The 14,609-nt window shown below is 31.3% G+C and overlaps 3 protein-coding genes across 3 annotated transcripts in view; 1 reads left to right on the top strand and 2 right to left on the bottom strand.

Annotated features, from left to right (window-relative positions):
* The window catches only part of LOC135953359 (agrin), a 24,064-nt gene extending 16,445 nt beyond the window's left edge, over positions 1 to 7,619 (top strand). Inside the window, exons 2-6 of the mRNA XM_065503225.1 lie at positions 2,791 to 3,167; positions 5,755 to 5,861; positions 5,933 to 6,445; positions 6,518 to 6,715; positions 6,784 to 7,619. Coding sequence (XP_065359297.1) covers positions 2,791 to 3,167; positions 5,755 to 5,861; positions 5,933 to 6,445; positions 6,518 to 6,715; positions 6,784 to 7,327 — 1,739 coding nt within the window. The 3' untranslated portion in view covers positions 7,328 to 7,619. The remainder of the gene's footprint in view (positions 1 to 2,790; positions 3,168 to 5,754; positions 5,862 to 5,932; positions 6,446 to 6,517; positions 6,716 to 6,783) is intronic.
* Exo70 (exocyst complex component 7) lies at positions 7,462 to 13,932 on the bottom strand. The gene is made up of 9 exons (XM_065503224.1): positions 13,793 to 13,932; positions 13,557 to 13,722; positions 12,974 to 13,491; positions 11,097 to 11,158; positions 10,572 to 11,031; positions 10,214 to 10,505; positions 9,814 to 10,136; positions 8,976 to 9,109; positions 7,462 to 7,718 (listed from the first exon to the last, which is right to left on the bottom strand). Exons 1-9 carry the CDS (start codon positions 13,838 to 13,840, stop codon positions 7,616 to 7,618), a joined length of 2,106 nt encoding a protein of 701 aa, XP_065359296.1. The 5' UTR covers positions 13,841 to 13,932; the 3' UTR covers positions 7,462 to 7,615.
* On the bottom strand, positions 11,425 to 12,111 carry mtrm (matrimony). Its single transcript, XM_065503226.1, has one exon. The coding sequence runs from the start codon at positions 12,049 to 12,051 to the stop codon at positions 11,425 to 11,427; it is 627 nt and encodes a 208-aa protein (XP_065359298.1). The 5' UTR covers positions 12,052 to 12,111.
* Positions 13,933 to 14,609: the final 677 nt, after the last annotated feature.

Below are 14,609 nucleotides of genomic sequence, written 5' to 3' on the forward strand. Positions count from 1 at the left end.
ATAGAAAGAAATCATGTTTTCAGCGACCAGGCCACCAGCAGAATCAACACCAAAGCCAAATACCCATGGCGCTAAGGTAATGCTCTGTATTTGGTGGGTCCAAAAGTGTCCTATCTATTTCCGTTGGTTGGTTCACTTGACATGAAATCCCCCATATGTCCGTTCGTCTGTCTGTCTCTCGATTGAAAACACGATAGGGCCCAAAGGAAACCTTATGAACACAAATATTCTGTGTTGATTAGGTTTGTTTGGTATTGAAAATGGAAAACACCAGTCCATGTTTTCACATGCCCCCCATACAAATGTCCCACCGAAATACTGTTTGAGGGTTATAAATATGTTGATTATGAGGCAATCACTCTGAAATTATACTTTATTCCTCGTCCCCATACTATGTACCCTTCAGAAAATTACTTCTTGTGATATATTGATGGTGGGCAAGCGCGGATCCAGCGATTCCCCCACTTGGAAGATATAGTGACCATAATTTTAATTTAATTCCATATGTATGTATATAAAAATGAAATGGTCCATGTATGTTGTAATGGCATCACGTGAGAACGGCTGGAGCGATTTGGCTGATTTTTTTTTTATTAGATTAGTAAAGAAACAAAAATTAAAAAAAAATCGGAAATTTTAATTTTTAATATATTGCCTTCTTTTCACTTCTCACTTTTCTTCATAAGATAAATTTTTTGGATAAACTTGAAGAACTAACATTAGTAAATAGCTACCGGACGAAGCCGCCTAGCTATATGACCGCCCTAGTATAAATATAAAAACCAAAGAATGGCAGATATATTGATTATTCATAAAAATAAATGGTTTTTCTTTCTGAAGTACGAATAATTATTGAAAGATAGAGAAATTACAAAAATATCAATAAAATTGCACACAATAAGTTTTTTTCGTACCACAAATGTAGGCTTGTTTGCTGAATATTTTGCCATCACACATACATTTTCATGGACATCTAAGATAAAAGGAATTAAATATAGTTAGTCCCTCTGTAGAAATATTTGTTCAACTAAACAACTATAAAAATTGGAAATGGTGTACATTTAAATGCAAATATAGAAATGGTAAAAGTAACAATCATATCATGTTTTTAGTAACAACTTACAACAGATTTTCTGTTGGTTGTTTCTTTCTTAAATTTTTGCTGGTTGGAATTGTTAGCAATTTGTAACAGGAAAAACATTCAACAATCATAAATAACCATGTTTGGATTCTTTATTTCTCTACATAAAACATATGGTGGTTGGATGGAACCTACAATATTTTGATTTCCTCTATGTTCAATTTTTGAAACTAAAGGTTTCGTTGATGGTTTATCTTCTCTTCTTTTAGAAGAGTCGACTGTCAGACTGACTGACTGACTGACTGGCGAACTACACATAGTAAGAGTTCAATCATAAAGATCTTTTATTTTTTGTTTGTTTCTACTTTCACTTTTATTGTTATTGTATAGGTACATATAAGTATACATATGACTTTTCTTTAGAGCTGTTTTTTTCTTCTTTCTTCTTTTTCGTTTCGTTTGTGGCACATTTGAAGTGGTGGGCCATGCGTCTGATTTCGTTATCTTTGACTTTGATGTACATCATAACGAAGTGGACGTATGTATGTATAGTATAACTATGACTTCGAGCAATGTGGTGGTCATTCTTCTAATGGTTGAAACATGAAAATATGCGCACATAAATAAATGTAAGAGTATCAAAGACATAGAGTTTGTTTAAATTAAAAAGAAATAAAATGATAAAAAAAAGAAGAAAGAAATTAATCTTTAAATTAAATTCCGCACATGATCGTTAAATCAAATCATGCACATGGCATTTATTTAACTTTTTTACTCGGCGAATGACCCATAGTATGATGAACATTTAATGGTACGAGTATATAGAAGATTGTTATAACTATCTAGATACATATGTATGTATGTATGAATCTACTACTACATATTGCGTTTTAGTGAACCAATAACTAATTTATGTTATGTAAACAGTTAATGATTACAAAATATAAACAAATCGAAAACAAAATTATGCTCGTGGGTTATAAAACAACAAGTTGAGTTTATGTTCAGAACTTAATTAAAAATGATTAAATAATTTTGTTTAAATCTAACCTTCAGACTATATAAAGTATCTACATAAATTTGGGAGGAAAGATGTATTTTTGTAACTCAGTAACAGTAAGAACTTTTTAGCGATCACTTAGTAAAAATGTTCTAAAGAAATTTTTAGCGATCACTATAAAATTGTATAAAGAAACTTTTAGCGAACACTATAAAATGAGCTATAGACATTATGAGCGATCACTGAAAAATTTTCAGTAGACATTTAGAGCGATCACCACAAATTCGTCTAGAAATTGTGAGCGATCTCTACACAATGAGTTATAGAATCTTTTAGTGATGTATACAAATTTGTAGAGATCACTGACATTTTTAGCTAACTATAGAGCCAAAATATTTTTAGAAATATCATAAAACAAAACAATGATTGTGGATGGCAACCGAACTTCAGTTGCCTAAATGATATTACAGATGGCAACGGGCAGCTATCATTTCTGTTGTAACCAGAAATTTGTGGTTGCCCTCTGTCATCGCAACTGAAGTTCGGTTGCCATTCATAATCGACACACAAGGTTTTTTGAGGTCCATATAGTATATTATAGTATGCGAACGTAGCCAATATAAATATAATGTTAAAATCAGGAATAAGCAATTTTTAATCCTCTTTTATTGAGCCTAGCAACTAATTAAAGTTCATTTTATATTTCCAGTTACCGATTCTCCAATAAAAATCATAAAATTGCCTGCACAGGCTCCGGTAATACGTTATAGTCGCATTGAGCTGCAACCCGAAGAAAAATTACCAGCAGCAAATGAGTCATTCATAACAACAACAGAAGGTGCTGGCTTGATGCAGCAAACAGATGCGGATTTTCAAAATGACGATCCTTTGGGTTTGCTCAATTTGAGTGGAGCAATAAATTCGTTAATACCACGCCAGAATCGTGGTAGCAACAGTAACTGTCCAAGATCCTGTCCGCCTAGTATGACAGTGGGTGCTGAGCCAGTGTGTGGTTCGGATGGTTTGATTTATGCCAATTTATGTGATATGAAAAAGAAAACTTGTTCCAGAAATGGTGCCATAAAGGTGGGTTTGTTATACATATATATTATAGTCTACCGAGGAACAGTTTCTTTGCGAATGTGATGTATAAATATCTCTCAAATGATGCATGAAAGAGTTGATTATGGGAAAATCTAAAAAATAAAACAAGTAGGAGAGCTATATTCGGCTGTGCCGAATCTTATATACCCTTCACCAAATTATACTTCAAAATAAAAATTTTTAATATTTTTAGGTAAACAAAAATTTGGAAACATTTTTTTTCGATTTTTTTTTTAAATTTTTTTTGTTTTTTAATTTTTTTTTTTTAATAATGACAAACTTATATATAGTGTACTCTCTCAAAAGTGGACACGTCCCATAAACGGACACTTTTCAGTCCCAAAAAAATTCTTTGGAATTATTTTCTACTCTCAATAGCGGACACCTCTCAAAACTGGACAAATTTGTGAGTCCCTTAGGTGTCCGCTTATGAGAGAGTACACTGTATACCCTTCTCACGAAAGTGAAGGGTATAATAATAGCACAAAACAAGAGAAGAGAGTACAATAATAAGAGTTATTTATCTGAAGGTGTTTGGATTTCGCTATTTCCAGTATTATCTAACGGAAAAACTCGGAATGTTCTATTTACTTTTAGAAATTATTGACCGTTCGCTATCGTCCATATACGAAAAAACCCAAATAGTGGTTTATATTTTTGTGTTAAAAATAAATCACTGAAAATAATAGTTATAAAATGATTTTTATTTAAATGGTTGGTATGACCTTTATTCGTTTTTGTTGTTTTTTAATGGTTTGGTGTGAGAGTTGTTACTAGTTAGTAACAATTGTTACTGGAAAAGCGTTCATTAACTCAAAAAACTTGCAAGTAGAGAAAAATTCAAGAGCGTATAAATTTTTGAGAGTGCTCTCTCGTTGCAAACTATTACAAGTTCTATTTTGAACTCGTAATAATTAGCAGCTTATATTTCATATGTTTTGTGTTATTGTTTATTTATTTTCAATTTTATTTTTGTGGTGAAAAAATATAAAAAAATAATTTTCAATAAAATTGAAGAAAATGTGAGTATTTATAAATTTTAAAAGGAATAAAATATGAAAATTGTGTGTATAAAACAATTGTTACCAAGGTTGCCAACTCTTCAGCTCAGAAAATGGCTAGATTTAGAATTAAAAATGGCTAGAAATGGCTAAAACCCAAAATGACTGAATACAAATTCATAAATATTGTATTTTTATTTAGTGAGATCGCCTTTACTAGTATGTATATAAAATATTACATTTCTTAGCAGATTAAAAAATTGTAATATCAATATAAATTGGTTCCTTTTTGGTAAATTAAACAAATTTCTGGGCACTTATAAACAAAATCGGATCCATTAAATAAATGCAAAATTGATTTTTGAATATGACTGATGTGTTTGCGTTGGAAACAATTACGCAGCCTGTTCTCATCAAATTCACTACGTAAGATTTTTTTTAAAAAAAGACTATTTCTTTGTCATTTGATTAAAAATAATAGTATATTTTTTAAAAAAACTTCAAGAAAAGTTTAAAATAAAAAAGGCTAGGACAAAATAAAATGGCTAAATCTTCCGGCTAGATTAAATCTAGCCATTTTTTTATGGCTAAATGAAAATAAAATCGCTAGATCTAGCCGGAAAATGGCTAAATTGGCAACCTTGATTGTTACTGGAAAAGCGTTCATTTACTTTTTACTATTTTTGAGATTTTAAGAGAGTAATTTTGTAAATTTTGATTTTATTCTCTCGTTGCAAGTATTTACTGGGAAAGTAAATGAACAGACCTATTATTAGTAATTTTTAACAAATTATGGAAATAATATAACAACTATGAAGTAATGAAGTCTGAGTAACAGAAATGAGAATTTTTATTTAAATTGTTATTAATCTTTTGATAAATTTTATATATTTAAGCGTTGATTTGCATAAAATGCATTTTTGCGATTTATTTTCATGTTCGCAAATAAAAGTCACAAGCTAACCTTTACGAAAAAAATAAATTATAAATCACTCATCCAGATTAGTTGTGTTTGTTTCTTTTTCTCTCAACCCCAAACCTAAAATGTTCTCGAATAAATCACTCTCACAGTGATATATCACAAAAAAATAATTTTTAAATGGCTGCGAATGAGAATTTACCATTGAAATGAAAGTGAACCCGTTATTTTCGGTATCTGGTTAGGAGATATGGACCGATTCTAACCAAATTCGTCCCTGGAGGGTCTGTTTAATTAACCTACGCTTAAATACCACTATGTAAAATCTTGATAATTTAGTGAGGTAATTACCCAGTGTTTAATTCAGTACTGAACTGTTTTGTTTTATGTTCGAAATATGCAAATTTTTTCCTCAAATTTTCATTCATGAGTTTTGTCGAAAACATTCAAAATTATGTAATTTTTGAAGAAAAAAAAAGCAAATGTTTTAAGATGCTGATTTTCAAATTGTGGTAGGGAACTGAAGACCTTTTTTAATTTTTTCTGTTATCAGCTCACTAATACACATCGTTGGAGAGGTATTCCTAAAAACAATTTAGGCGTAAATATATACATATAATCACTGAAAATTTGTTCTTATTCCATTTAGGATGTTAGTAATGGTTGTGAAAGAGCTCGTGGTTCAGATTGTAAACATCGTTGTCCCAGTGAAAAGGATCCTATATGTGGTACAGATGGTCGAACTTATTTAAATAGGTCAGCAATAAAAACAAAAAAAAAAAAAGAATAAATCGACAAATGTTTTTATGATTTTTAATTAATTACAGATGCATGTTACGTGTACAAGCTTGTCGTGTTGGCATGGCTGCGGTAAAGATGGCCCATGTAGGACCCTGCAGTAATACAAGCGCCATACGTGAATCTTGTCCCGTGGACTGTAACAGTGCGCCCAAAGATGGTCCTATTTGTGCTTCAGATGGCAATGTCTACAACTCCACCTGCGAAATGAAATTGTTGACCTGCGGCCAAGGTGTGGTGAAAACCAGCCGAAAGCACTGTCAGTCAACTAGAATGTGTCGTGAATCATGCTGGCGCGTGGCTCGTCCCACCTGTGGTTCAGACGGCCGACTTTATGCTAGTCCCTGTAAAATGCGTTCCTCCAACTGTGGCAAACATGTGTTTGAAGTGCCGCTGTCTTTCTGTATGCCTCAAGAACGCAATGGAAATCAAGTGGAGAACTGTCCCACCGAATGTCCCAAAACAGATAGTTCGGCTTATGTGTGTGGCAGCGATGGTAATATTTACTCTTCGTTGTGTGAATTGAAAATGCTAAACTGTGGGTAAGTAAGAAAATGGAATTTAATTTTTATTGCTGGTTATTTTTTCTAATTGTCCGAAATCTCTGTTTATAGGCCACAGCGCAAGTCAATACAAAAAATGGGCATGGATAAATGTAAATCCCGTCTATCCAGATGTAAACAACTGCCTCCCTGTAAAGATTTTAATAATCTGTTTGGTTCGATATTCTCCTCCAAGAAAAGTGATAAATTATGTGGCACCGATGCCAAGACCTATAATAATGAATGTGAATTGGCTCATGCCACATGTTTGTAAGTGTTTTCAGTTTACATTCCTCAAGAAATGTTATTTAAATAGTTTCCCCTTTTTGTATTTGCAGAAGAGGTGTTAATTTGGCGCACATTGGACCCTGCACTGATTTAAAATCACCGCCCAAGGATTGTGGTGAACGTTGCAACAAACAAGATATCGAAGGAGGACCAGTGTGTGGCTCAGACGGCAATACTTATGCCTCTAATTGTGAATTTAAACGTAGAACCTGTCATTTAAGAGTTGTTCAAGTATCCCTGAAAAACTGCCTTTTAACAGCTGACTGCGAAACCGATTGCGATGCCCAACCACCGAATTTCGTGTGCGGTTCGGATAATAAATTCTATAAATCAGAATGTCATATGCGTAAGGAAAATTGTGGCAAACATGTTTTCGTTGTGCCCCTGAAAAGATGTCTGAGTAATGTGCAATTTAAGGGATGTGCCAAAATATGTCCACCCGACTTTGAACCAGTCTGTGGTACCGACAACATGACTTATTCGAATGAGTGCTTTTTGGATATGGAAAACTGTCATAGTAACAACACAATAGCGATACTACATTATGGTGCTTGCGGTCGACCAGAAGCACCTTCAACGAATTTCTTGTATTAATTGAATATAAACAAAAACAAAACAAAAATCATATTTCCATATTGTTGTTGTCCAGTTGTCAAATTAAAAAATTGAAGAACATACTACAATATATTTAATTGCTAAACGAACGATTGATTATTTTTTTACATACATACATACATACATATTTAATATATTTATGAAATTATTTATTTATTTGCTTAGTTAATAATAATTGTTATACGATAAGACATTTTTTATATCTAACTTTATAATATAAATTTAATGAAATTAAAAACGGAATAAATAAATTTGTGTGATTATAAGTTAAGCAGAATCGTCAAAGAGTTTATTAAGGCAGGCCTTAATTTCATGCGGCTTATATTTAATATACTTATCAGGATTTTTACTAAATTGAATACCAGCATACCTACAAAAACAAAAGAATATATAGAGAAACAAGTTTGAGAGAGTTTTTTCCATTAAAAAAATCGGTAATTAAAAAATAAAAATAAAAAGTGGGTAGAATGAATGAAGTACATATATAAATAAATTAATGATGCAGCATAATATAGCTTTAGTTGTTAGATTTGTTAGTTTCCGAAATATGTATTAAAGATTCAACATACCGTCGCCTACGAAAAGATATATGAATTTTCAACAACTTTTCAAGAGAGCAAACTGAATAAGGACTTTTAAAACCCAATAAAGATATTTTAAAATAGTTTGGTAAGTAGACGAACGATCAATGGGGCTTTCAAAAGGTCGAATAAACAAATATTTAAATTTCATACATAAATCATTTCTCCATCCATTTTCACAAACTTTTGTTTTTTTTTTTTTTTTTTTGGTTAAAATTAAATAAATAAAATAATTAGACAAATTTTGCGCTATTACATATTTCACAAAGTATGTAGTTCCATTTGGCTGAGGCAACAATTTTGCAATTTTGACCAGCAAAAAAAGAAATGGACCACTTCTGCATACCTCAATATAACAAGGAGAAAAATAAAACGAAATATAGTTTTTTAAACAAAAGTGGATTTTTACTTATTCTTCAACAATATCCCTCTGTCTATTGATATCAACTATCAGAAGCTACAAATAACATACAGACATGTGAATTTATCAATATATGTATAGGGTCTGATCTCAATAATTATGGTACTGAAAACAAGCAAAATCAATCCAAAAATGGATGTGCAGACATCTGAAGCATTCCAAAAATGGTCAAGATATATAAAAAAAAAACTTGTAAAAACTATTCTAAAGGGAAAAAATCGTGAAACCCAAACCAAATAAAACGATTTTTTTTAAACTCCTAACTTTTAATTCTATATAGATGATATTCCTCATGTTATTTTTCTAAGCAGTTTGGTAAAAAAGTAATGGACCAAAATGAGAAGCAACCTCCAATAAATTAAATAGAGGTAACAACTTTCAAGTTTCAAAAAAATCAAGAATCAGTTGCTAGGAATAAACGGAATTGGTATCAAAAATTGAGTCTTGTTATTTAAACAAAACTGTATGCTATTAAACATTATGGGAAGAGCATTCATTGATGGGTATGTAAAATTCGGTTTAGCTGAACAATTTTTACATTATACAAATATTGAAATGCATTTATTTAAAAAAAAATAATAGAAAAAGAAAACATTAAAAGTAAAACAGAAACAAAAGTACTTACATATTGAAAAATTCATTATATTTGGGTAATATATGTTCCTCATTATCACGCTTAATACCTTGTCTCAACATAACATCCGGAATAGAGATGCCCCTTTGAATTTTACAAGCTTCTTCAAAGTCTTTGTTGAAAGTCTATAAAAAGAAACATATATTAATTTATTATTACACATTAGACCGACTCGCCGAAGAAAGTGTTTTAGTTAGCTCCCTTAAAACAAAATTTGGTTTGTTTTATGATACAAATATTAAACACCAAATAAATAAATTAATAATAAAAAATGGTCCAAAGAGAAGAAAATTAACTTCGATTTAAATAAAAGTTTATTTAATCGAACATTTAAATAAATGCATGTTTAAAAATGTTTTTTATTATTAGAATTTTCGAATATATCTTTAAAATCTTATTTATTTTGTTTTTTTCAAAACTTTTAAGTTCGAAATTTTAAAATGATATAATTTCGAATTTTCGAACATATTGTAATATTGCATTGTCATCAGATTTATGCAAGATTATTTAAAAAGCTTTAAAAAAATTTCGAACATAAGTTCGAATTTGATTTCGAATTTTTGAACATTTTGATCAAAATTTCAGCCTATTCGGCCTACGAGAACTGGTCCAAAATTAAGTTAAAATTTTTTACCTAAACAAACATACAAACAAACGTTGCAAATTAAATAAGGTCCAGCTCATGAACGCTTATCACTTGACTCAACATATTTTGGGAAATATCATAAAACAAATCAAAGTTTATTTGTTTATTTGTAACAAAGAAACGTATAGAAATAAAAAACTGCAACACTCTAATGTTGTATGTCTTTCCTTTAAATTTACTCACCACAAACTTTTCCTTTAAAATACTGCGGTCTTTATCTTTAACTTTACCCTGTGTAGGTTTGGGCAACTCATCTAAAGGCGATATATTCGATAGCATTTTCGACCAAGTTTTTTGATACGAAAATTTCAATTCTTTTATAGTTTCAATATAACTATTGCGACAATCGGGTTCGGCAATCGTCACAATATCAATTAAATTCGAAGTTATTAACGAATTTAATATATAATTGATGTTATTTAAACGGAACAAGTGTTTGGTAGCCTGATCATTGTATTGTTCACATTTATTCATTATGGAGAGATTTAATTCAGCTAAAGCTTTTTCTAAAGGAAAAACAAAAGCAAATGAACATTTATTGAATTTTTAAAATGAATTAAAATATAAAAAACAACTTTCTTACTTATGTAAATGGCCAATAGTGCCTTATTGCGTTCCTCTTCGGGCAAAGGTTTTTTCATAAGTATTGTATCCAGCTGTGTGGAGTAGAGTACATCCGGCTGTAGTATTACACCAATGACATCGTAGTGATTTAAAAGATTTTCTATAAACCATATTGTGTTCGATGTTAACTCGTGCACAGTAGCGTCCTTAGGTACATTGACATAACCCAAAGTACTGGAATTCATGCCCACTATATTTGTTGTTGTATCGCCTCTTACGGCTTCTAGGAAATGTTCCAAGGCTTTGGCACCCTTGAAAAACATAAATAGTTTTTTTTTAAAGAAATAAACACTTGTGAATTAATAATTTTATCTTACCGTGTGCTGTAATTTATTTAAAACGTTTGTCAATTGTTCTCGCTGTTGAACATCATAGGTACGATCGATATCGGGTTGTAGCAGTAAAACATTTTTCAATGTCTTAAATATACCTAAAGCCGAAGTCCATTCTTTGCGTGTGATGCTACGCATTATGCGATTTGTTATTGCTTCGGCATCTTTAACCACCATATCAAGCGATTTGAAGGCGAGTTTAGCAAATACATCGGATTGTTTTGAATTCGGTATTATCTCTTGCATTAAAGCACGTTCCCAGTTAAGAAGACGCTGTAGTCCAAGCAGCATGACCAGATATTTATCTAATTCTTGATCACCATCAGCATACTCTTCAGAGGATAAGTGCTCTGAATGAGAAGTGGCTTTTTTAATTGAAATGCCAGTTGATTGTTCCAAAGTTTGGGTGGCTTTTAAATACAATTTATTGGCTTTACGTTCAAATCTGAGCAGAGAATTCAGTGTATTTTCAAAGTATAAATGCAGAATACGTATATAAAAACTACTTACATTTGTTGTAAACGCATGGAGGGACTTTTTTTTGTTTCCTGGCGTCCAGTATGACGAGATTTCTACAAGAAATTCAACACAACCTCAATAAACATCTTGTAATCTAATGAATCTTTTTTTATTATTATTATTATTGTTAAATAAAACAGTCTTTTTTGATCAGTAAATAAATTTATTAAAATGAAATAAAAAAAATATATAAAATTTATTTAATTAGGTAACTTTTAAAAATACAAACATATTAATAGTTATCAATAGGAACACGTAAACGAGGCTAATACATTTTCTCAAAATGGCGTATTTTGTTAAAAGGTTTTTTACATTTCTTTCAGGTTGAAAAGACATTTTGAAACATTTCCATAATGCAATCACGATCCTCAACAGACTTAATACCTATACCTTGCAGATCAGAAGTTTTAATATCCATAAGGTTCTGGCAATCAATGCCTGCTCTTTCGAAATTCTCACAGTAACACTCCAGGCCCAGAGTTTTTAATAATATTTTAAGCGTTAAAGTGTGATTCAGAACCGAACTATTTTTGCTATCTTCCAATGGAGAACTTAAACTGCTGACATCGGCATTGCAATAGGAGGGCGAATGTGAAAAATTACTGCCAAAAGCTGGACACGGACTTAAGAATGTTTTTTTGTCGCCATATTTGGGTGATGCTGTATAAGTGACTACTGGTTTCGCCAACAAGCTGGGTTTTTTAAATTCCATAAAAGAGGAACTATGGTGTTCAGTTAGGGGACTCGATAGGGATCCGGGCAGCTTATAAATGGGTGACAAGCAGGGTGATCGAAAGTTGGTATGTACCGGTGTAAAGCAACGTTTGCTAGCCATGATGTTGTGAACTTCTTGATAAGTGTGTGCTGTTGGAGTCATGGCTGTAGGAGTTACATTGAATTTAAACTCTCTGACAGTGTCAAAAGTCGGTGTACGACAATCTTCCATTTTATTATTTTTAACTTCTTTTTTTTTGTTTTTGTTATCTTTTAAATTTGATTTATTATTTAGAATACACTCGAATGATTTAAACACATGTAAAACAGTTACGAAACTAAATGATATTCTAAATAAATAAGTTGGATTGTTATTTTTTCTTCAAATATTTATAACGGTATGCGAGTCATTGGAAAATGAACGAAGGTATTCACACATTTTGCTCTTTAGCAAGAGAGACAAGAGAGTCATAAATAGGGTTCTTAATTTCCTGGACTTTTTACATTCCCGGGAAATATTAAAAAATTCCGGAATATTTTTTAATAATTTGTTTCGAAAGAGAGCTTTTTCAAACCAGAATGTATATAAACAAATTTAAACCAGTATAATGAGTATTTTATCTAAAGCGAGTCGTGCTATCTACTATGGGGATTGCGTATAACTATGATTGTAAATCGAATAAATATTAATAGAATAATCGGGGAAAAATATAATTTTCAATTTATAATAAAAAAATATTCTATTAATCGAATAAATTAATTTTCAAGTTAAAAATAGAAAAACTAGTTTATATTAACAAATATTATAAAATAAATTTTATGAAATTATTCGAACAATATTTTTTACATGTTATATTCGTTCGAATAATCGGGGAAATTTTAAAAATTAATCCATCACTCGAATAATAAAAAAATTATAAACTTTTATTCGATTAAAATAAAACTCGAATAATTGACAAGCCTTGTATCTATGTTCTATACAGGTTTACTTTTTTGTTCATACTTATATTTGAATTCAACTACATATGTATTTGAATTGAATCCCTTAGTACATTTTGTGGGTATGCCTTCAAGCGTAAAAACTTTTGGGTGTATAGTTTTCCATAAGGCCCATTCATTTTCATTATCAATAAGGCAATTAAAATTCAACTTACCAATGCTTCATTGCCCCAACTGCTACTTTTCTGATGATCTTTTAAATTTTGCAACGAACGAAATACAACTTCTCCCCGTTCGATGGCATAAATCACAGTATATTCGAATCTTAAATTCTGCTCCAACCAATGTGATATTGTAAACAATTCTTCCCTAGTACTTTGAGTCAACTGTCTAAAAGAGGTGTATTCATCATTTGATGAATCATCTTCATTATAGATGAGATCCAAAATGTCCACAGGTTTTAAAGGCGATCCGTTTTTCTTCAACAACAAACGATAGTGATTGTTGAGGCCTTCGCAGCCAGTATTAAAAAGACTGGTTACATTTTCCAATTCAACGCTCTGGGAATTATGATGAAGAAAATACTCCATGGCAGAGCGCAACCTACCCAATGCTTCGAGAAATATGCCCACACTACCCTCGGTTGGACCTTGATGTATAAGATTGCATACTTCTTGTGAGACATCATAATGGGACAACACTGTTTCCAAACAATTGAGAGTGGCTTCCAAATCTAAATTAATAAATATTTATTGATATACAATTTGTTGTTGATTTTACAGATAATTTTTTGCTTACTATGCTGACGCTTTTGTAATTGCTCAGTTTCTTGATAAACTGGTAGTATGGTTTGCTCAAGTTTTCCCAAGCGATTTTCAAACACTGTTAGGATATCGGACATCTGATTGGACAAGTCATGGTATTTATCCACCCTCTCGCGTAACAAAACCAAATTGGAAGTCTCCTATAATACAGTATAAAATTAAATATATTTTGTTGCTACACAATATTGCACTACAAGCATAATAATCTACCTTTTCCAATTTAGAATGCACTTGCAAACTTGTATCTAAATTATTCATATTATATTAATAATAAATATTTTAGCAAAAACTTAAGAAGACAAACTGATTAATAAATAACTATGAGATACACTGCCTTATCTGGGGAACTGATTTATCGACATCAGGTTTGGGCAAAAACTTTACAAGTTACATGTGACAGTGATGATATTTTATGTGTAATGGATTAATTCAGTGTTGAGATTTCGATAAACTTGGATAAAGTACACATCAAAAAGTTTCTCTAAGTCTGCTTTTACACAGGGCAAGTTTACTTGAAGCAAGTCTCTTCGATTCCCTTTTAAACTTGCTCGTCTGTTTACACACAGCAAGTCTGTGAGCAATTTTGTATGTCAAAACCTAATAGACGCCATAGTGAAAATGAGAAAACAAAAGAAAATTGAAGAGACTTGCCAGTACAAGCAAGTGTGTACCCAAAGTAAATTAATAAAGTAGCGACAGTACTACAACAAATACAACATTTACAAAAACCACAAGCAATTTTGTTTTTGGTTTAAGGTCTGAGCTGTCAAAGTTGCCTGTTGTTGTTTTTGCTTTTGGGCTTGTGGTATTTTTCGCCACAACAACCACAAGTGAATTGACAGTTCAGACCAAAGTAAAAAAAATAGTCAGCTGTTCTACTGAGTCTACTTTATTAATTTACTTTGTGTGTACCCCTCTTCTTTCTTCTTGCCTCTCTCTCCTATAAACTCTAGACTTGCGCAAGAAAACTTGCCCTGTGTAAAAGCAGACTAAATTTCAGAGTAACCTGGCGTTTACACATGCAAGT

This window comes from Calliphora vicina, chromosome 3, assembly GCF_958450345.1.
Source record: "Calliphora vicina chromosome 3, idCalVici1.1, whole genome shotgun sequence".
NCBI classification, from domain to species: domain Eukaryota; kingdom Metazoa; phylum Arthropoda; class Insecta; order Diptera; family Calliphoridae; genus Calliphora; species Calliphora vicina.